The following is a 7,033-nucleotide window of genomic DNA, read 5'->3' as shown; positions in this document are numbered from 1 at the left end:
ATGAAAATATAAACTTATTTAGACATATTGATCACCCCAAGCAATATTTCTATATGCAGAATGCAGGACACTTGGCTAGTAATTTCAACAGGTACTTGCTCTTCAAAAGAACAGTGGTTTAGAGGAAGTGGTGCTGTGACTCAAGCGGTAATGCTTACCTTGAGCTGAGGGACAGTGCCCAAGCCCAGAGTTCATGCCCCACGACTGACAAAAAAAAAAAAAAAGTCCAGTGGGTTACAATTGAGGCTAGTGAGATGAACAGTTCTCTTAACTCCTTTCAATGAATTTAAAGCCCTTAGAAACTTATATCTCTTGATTTTTTTTTTTAACTGACCAAACAGGGATCCATCCAAGAAGAGAATCCATGTGAGGAAAAAGTGTTCCAGATCATTCCCAAAGTTGAATTTCAAGTGGGGATGATGGAATCTTCCAGGATTTTTTTCAGGATGGTCTTGGTATCCTGGGCAACTAACTCAAGAATGCGTCTGCATCTCATGTGTCTGAAGAAGCGGATGACAGGGCCACCCAAGAATGGAATATACCAAAATGGGCTGAGAAGCACGCTCGTGACTAGACAAGTCATGGATTTTAGTTTCCAGTCCCTGCCACAGAGGGTGTGCAAATCCTGGGACTTCATGATGGCCATGTACTCTGTTACTTCTTTTCCCATACTCTTAGCCACCTGACGAAGTGATTCACCATTCACACCAAAGAGCAAATGGTAGGCTTCCAGAACCTCCCCCAAGTCATCAGCATCCTTGATGCCAAGAGAGTTCTTCAAAGATTCTTTGGCCACTCTCCTCTTCAGGGAGGTCACTTTATCATTAATGATCTCCTCACAGAAGTGGGAAAGGATATCTAAGGGACCACTGCACCTGATATTAGAGAGGTCTATTTTCAGTGTATCTCTGAGCTTTGGAAAGTCATAAAGTAAAGGGTCAAAGTTGGATACCAGGAATATGGGGGGTACATGTACCCCTTTCTTCTGGAGATTTTTTCGGATATTTTCACGGATAGTTTGCAGGAGCCGGGTATCTGAGAGAACACTTGTACTAAGGTCTCTGTCTAACTTGGTCCATACAACATAGAACTTCTTTCCCATCTCCTGAATGATTCTGGCAAGCTTCACGTGATTCGTGCTGAACTGCTCAGACGCAATGATGAGGAAGAAGTCATATTGGCTGAATTGCATCTCATCCACATAGTTCTCCATGTTTTGGGCTGTGACCCCCAGGCCAGGGAGGTCCCACAGCACCACATTGGGAAAGCGGGAGGAAGAGTAGCCAGCCCGTGTCTGGGTGGTCCTCACCACCCCAGTGGGTGCCAAAGTCTCCTCAAGTCCAATGATTCGAACCGCGTTGATGAAGGATGACATGCCATTACCCGAGTCCCCAGTCACTGCGATGCTCACTGGGGTTCTAGACACTCTCTCCATGGTCTCCCTCACTACAGGGACTACTTCTGGCAACTTCCCTTCTTTCAAGGCCCTCTCAATGTTCCTGCTGACCTCTTCAGGTAACCTGCTCCAGCCCGTATGGTATGACATGGCAGCATGGAAGGATATAGATGATGGAGTATCATGTGACATGGGGTCTTCCACCACATTGGTAAGCAGTGGGATGGCCTGCAGAAGCAGAGGAACATGGGAGTTAGACACAAGATGACCCAGGAATCAACAGGCTTCAAATCCTATGGCCAGGCTTTTACATCTGCAATGAAAGATAACAAAGACATATCAATTGCACAGAGGAAATGAACAGCCATTCAGGATCTTTGTACATCCTTCAAGGGTAGGAGGACATTTAGGCTTGCTTTACAGACTGTTAGAACCCTTGACAGATCTATCTCCAAAGCAAGAATGTGTGATGTTTGGACTTGTAGCAGAATATCAGTCAGGATACTCCATGGGAGCACAAGTTCTTGCTTCAGCTCAAATGTATGGGCTTAACCAACCAGAAGTCCGGCTGGTGGTAACTCTCCAGACCCAGCAGCTCATTGGTAAGTACCTACAAGTTCTTACTGAGGTTGTCCTTATGGGTCAAGAATAGCTTAATTCTTTTTAATAATAGCACATTTTCCTCAAGGTATTTTTTTCTTGTCAAATGAAGATGGCATTCACCAATAAGCACACATAGGATAAATACCTACCCCCATCAACTTTAACAGACAAAGCAAAACAACGTTTCCAAATCATCCTTCACTGTTTCTTTAGTAAATGTCAAGATGTTCAGGTTGTTATATATTAATATTACTGCTGATACAGTCATTCAACCGTTCTGTACACATAGGTTTCTCTTGTTGAATCCTTGCAATAACATGAAACATTTATGGAGCAGGATTGAGAAGGGAATTGGCTGGGCTGACCTCGTGGGTTCTATCCAAGATGGCAATGTCCATGTTGTTCTTAGCAGCTGGCCTTTGTAATACACAACTAGGAGAGTCTAGCCCACTCTAGCCCTTCCCCTGAAAAGTCTATTCCTTTTTTTTGTGCATCACCACTAATGTCTAAAAAAGTTTAAAAACTCAAGATCAGCGCTTTGGCTGAAGAGCAGCATTTAAGCCACACAGAGCTTTTCTGTTCCATAGGTCCCACCCATGGGATCCCATGGAGCAGCTGGAGACCTGGCCTGTCCTCCTTCTGGAATGTCCAGGTGTCTCATCTGTAAGGACCACTATTCCATCTGTGGAACAAATTTCATGGCTATCACTGATCTCACAAGTGCAGCCTCTTGCCGTTTACAAGCTTCCTAGAAACCTACACCCCCTGCAAGCTCTCTATTTGAGGTTGCTCCAGGCTACAGCCATACTCTTGGCAGCTCTTTATCCAGTCTCATGGCTTGGACTCATCCTGCACATAGGAAAAATGGGCCAACAGCCCCTCCAATGCGTGGGGGCCATCTCAGCTCCCTAGAATGGGAACAAGGAGGCCCCAGTTCTCTGCATTTTGCAATGAGCAAGTCATGTTACCTACCTCCCAGTACTCCTGTGATGGTTTCATGGCAGGATCAGTGGGAAGCTTCCTGAACAGCTCCCAGTGTTCTTGGTGAAGGTTCCGGCCTTGTTCAGGTCCCAGTGGAATTTGTTCCACTGCTGCTTCTTCCTCTCTCCCAACTTTAACCACAGAGTCACACTGTATCTCTAAGTCTGCCTGGTCTGGATCCTTTGTGTGCCTTATCTCACTTCATATCCTTTTAACCCTATTAGATAAGTGATACCATTATTCCTGATCATGGATGGAGAAACAGAGCATTAGGAATAAATATGAATCTTGAATTACATGGTGGGTATGTGAGGGAATCCAAAGTTTAAATCCCAGAGGGAGAGTCCGTGTTTCTGTCTGGATGGTAAAAACAATCCTGTTTAGCAGAAACCATTGACTGCTGGAGCCTGAGCTGCCTCCCTTGGAAATATTGGTCTACTCATTGTTCGAAGGCAGGTAGGCTAGAGGTGCATCTGAGCAGGATCCTCAAAGAAGGGAGTGTAGAAGGCATTTGTATACTAGGCTCAACTCTGACGGGCTCTTCACAAGTGCTGAGTCAGGCCCCTGAACCGCATTTCTCTGAGGCTGCCCACACTGCCTCCTTATGGATATCAGGAAGTCTCAGTTACCCATGTCCTTCCTTGTCTAGCTGTGACCAGAGCAACAGCAGGGCACAGTCTCTGAAGGTTCCTGGGACTAGGGACTGAGCAGTTCCAGTGTGCAGTGGTGACCAATACCACAATATAAATGTATGGGGCAGTGGACCAGGCAAACAGACAATAGGGGATTGGAGGTTTGGAATATAGAGTTTGGGGATCTTGGAGACCACCTTCCACAGAGTCAAACACAGGCTGCTCACGTGGGCAGACAGATCAGAAGGTTATAGCTCACACAGGAGTCAGTCACACAAACTATTTTAAAAGCAAAGATTTTGCCAGTATGGTGGCTCATGCCTATAATCCTAGCTACCCAGGGGGCTAAAATCTGAGGATTATGGTTCAAAGTCAGCCCAAGCAGAAAAGTCTGTGGGACTCCTTATTGCCAATAAACTACTCAGAAAAAGCCAGAAGTGGCATTGTGGCTCAAGTAGTAGAGTGCTAGCCTTGAGAAAAAGAAGCTCAGGGACAGCACCCAGTCTCTGAGTTCAAGCTCCAGAACTGGTTAAAAAAAAAAAGGCTGTTTTTTGTTTTTGTTTTTTTTTTGCAATCTCCTGCATCCACCTTGAGAAAATCAACATCTATCCCTTGAACTCTTTAGGTGAAAGATTTTAGAAAGAAAAGTTCATTGAGCAAGTAGAGATGAAAATATATTATGCTTCATTCATCAAATAAAATGGAATAAACACCTGTTGTATACTAAAGACAAATGGCTAAGACTCTAGTGGAATCTACTCTTTAGAGATTCCAAGAAAACAGATATATTAGTATTTTACTAACCATCTGTAAACAAACAAAGCAATACCCTCTGGGGCATTGACCAAATCAGGAGAGTGGGTTCTTTCAATTGATCTCTGTATAGTCAAAGGTTTATGAGTGGTGACCAGTTTTATATCAATCAGAATGATTTGCAAGCTGTTCACCTTTTTCTCCTTTCTCTTCTACCTAGACCCAAAGGAATCCCTGAGAATATAAAATCTTTCCATGATCAATAGTCTAGGCAAACTTAGAAGAAGACAGAGTTTGACCCAGGGAGAGAAGGAACTCATAACCTCGTAGGGGAACCTGGAACTCATGTAGGAAATGGTTCTTCTGGGGCTTGGACAACAGCTGAGGTCTGCAACCCTGATGTGTGATGGGAAGGAGCAAGACTGGACTTGAAAAAGACTACAGGTCTCGGGACAGAGAGCGGGTATACAGGAAGCTCAGGAGAGTGAAGAGAATTGATGTCCTTCTCTATTTCCTTCCAGCACCCTGACCACACCTTTATCCTTCAGGACTTCTCTTGTGAGTAAAGTTCACAATATAGGCAAGTTCATCACATACAGAACTTGAATCTGACCAGTGGAACAAAGGGAACCAGATAAAGGGAGTCAGAGTATTTCCTTCAGTCACATCTCACATTTCAGGGTGTTTTCATACCTTGTCCTAGTACAGTGGCTCATTCTCATGGATTCTGTTAAGCTTTGTCCCCACATGAACCAACTCTCCACCAAGCCATTCACCCTGAACCCAGCTCAGTGCACCTCGACTCCCTTCTGTGAGGACACTGCTCAGATTACAACTCTAGCTTGCCTGTCTCTGAATAGGGCCAAAGATCCCAACAGAAAGGGGGAAGATCCTTCCAGCTTTTGGAAGGAAGCCAGCCAGCAGATTGAGCTAGCAAAAAGGGCAACCAGGCCTGGAAAGGAAGGGCACATCTCATCTTGTCTCCAGTCTTGGTGCTTGTCAAAAGACCACCTCAATGCCGGAGAGATGCAGGTGAGAGGGCTGTATTGCCTCCACACAGGTAGGTTGGGTGGAGTGGAGCAATATCAGGGAACAGTGTGACCCTGAAGGTCAGAGATGGGTCTGCTGTGGGCACTCCCTGGGTGTCAGGCTCTCCTGCCCTGGTATCAGTGGTCCACCTTTAATATCACTGCATTAGCTGTGATTAGTTGAGCAAGCTTCACTTAGGAACCCTTCACTTACCTGTTCCAGAAGGGTGAACATGACCAGACATCCAACTGACCATATTCCTCCTGGGACGTGTCACTCCTAAGGGAAGGTCACAGCTCTCAGGCAGGGACTGCTCTCTGTGAATGATCCCAAACTGGAATCCAGCTCAGGAGAGACAGGTCTGCAGGGCTTGGGTCCTTTAAGGAAGAGCCAGGGGCCAAGAGTCATGGAAAGAGGAGAAGCTGGAAAAGGCAGTCCACTTTCCTGGGTTTCTTTGTAGTCTCTGGTCCACAGCATGGCCTTTGCTCACTGCTCTGCTTTTTCTAGATCAGAGTCCTGCCTGCCTTGTCACGAGGGAGGGGACTCCAGTGAGGGCAGGGTTCAGTTCCATTTCTGGAAATGACTGGTTGCCAGGATTCAGCTGAGCAGGTTTCACATTCTCCTTTAGAGAGGGGAGCACTATTCTTTTTTTGTGCCAGTCCTGCCTGGGGCTTGAACTCACGGGAACTGTCCGTGAGCTTCTTTGGTTCAAGGCTCGTGCTCTATCGCTTGAGTCACAGCTCCACTTCTGGTGTTTTAGTAGTTTATTGGAAATTAAGAGTCTCACATATTTTTTCTGCCCAGGGTGGCCTTAAACCACAATCCCCAGATCTCAGCCTCCTAAGTAGTGAGGATTACAGGTGTGAGTCACAGGTGCCCAGCCCAGTGTTGTCATTTAGGTGGACACCCGCATTTATGTGCTAAATCTGCAACATTACTGACTTGGGACTTGGTTGGGGATGGGGGGTGAAAGCCAGATGATGCTAGCTGGGCCAGGCCTACTTTGTTTAGCATCTGACCCCTCCCCCCAGTGCCATCACAGCCTGGGACCTGGTTGTCCCCTGGCTTGTCACTTGAAGTTCTCAGGTAAGGGGGCAGCGACTACTCCCGACAAGCTAAGGCAGAGCAAGAACAGAGACTGCAAGATTGGTTTTCCACCTGAAGGAATTTCAACCTGGGTTCTGAGATTGGACAACAGACCCAGGAAGTCTGCCCTGCAAAGGTGAGGTTGTCCCAGCATCCTGACTCATTCTGCAGGAGAGGCTGCCTTTCAGATTCAAGGTATGCTTTTGTCAGAATAAGCAGACTTTTGGTTCAAAATAATAAACCTTCATTTATCTAAGTGACTCCAGGTCACAGTCACCCAGGCCCACATCTCCCCATAGACTCATGTACTCACAGACACAGAAACCTACACTTATATATACACCCTCCCATGCCATACAGACCCCATGTACACATACTACACACGCACACATACCCATACACACAAACCCAGGAGCTGAACTTCAGAGTCCCTAGCATTTCTTGCAGCTTGTTTCCTGTACATTGCTAGACTAATGTAATGATTGATCATCACTTAATGCCTGACATATTTCCCTGTTGGGTGCAGCCACAGAGATCTGGGACTGTCCCTGGC

The 7,033-nt window shown here is 46.1% G+C and overlaps 1 protein-coding gene across 2 annotated transcripts; it reads right to left on the bottom strand.

The window, feature by feature from the left end:
• Positions 1 to 5,873, bottom strand: LOC138807938 (immunity-related GTPase family M protein 1-like). Of its 2 annotated transcripts, XM_069993807.1 has the most exons (3): positions 5,608 to 5,873; positions 2,972 to 3,197; positions 1 to 1,624 (listed from the first exon to the last, which is right to left on the bottom strand). In XM_069993807.1, the coding sequence occupies exons 2-3, from the start codon at positions 2,996 to 2,998 to the stop codon at positions 407 to 409; spliced, it is 1,245 nt and encodes a 414-aa protein (XP_069849908.1). In that variant the 5' UTR covers positions 2,999 to 3,197; positions 5,608 to 5,873; the 3' UTR covers positions 1 to 406. The 2 variants fall into 2 exon arrangements, with proteins under 2 accessions (XP_069849908.1, XP_069849909.1); XM_069993808.1 differs by lacking the exon at positions 2,972 to 3,197.
• Positions 5,874 to 7,033: the final 1,160 nt, after the last annotated feature.

Source organism: Dipodomys merriami, unplaced genomic scaffold, assembly GCF_024711535.1.
Source record: "Dipodomys merriami isolate MVZ:Mamm:240054 unplaced genomic scaffold, mDipMer1.0.p SCAF_44, whole genome shotgun sequence".
NCBI classification, from domain to species: Eukaryota; Metazoa; Chordata; class Mammalia; order Rodentia; family Heteromyidae; genus Dipodomys; species Dipodomys merriami.
The sequence above is the reverse complement of the archived record's forward strand: the minus strand, read 5'-3'. Positions and strand labels throughout refer to the sequence as shown.

Coding starts and splice junctions, on each gene's coding strand:
- LOC138807938 (XM_069993807.1), bottom strand. CDS start 2,998: ATGAAACCATCACAGGAGTACTGGGAG. Junction 1,625..2,971: donor CATCACAGGAGTACTGGGAG/GTAGGTAACATG, acceptor CTGCTTCTGCAG/GCCATCCCACTGCTTACCAA.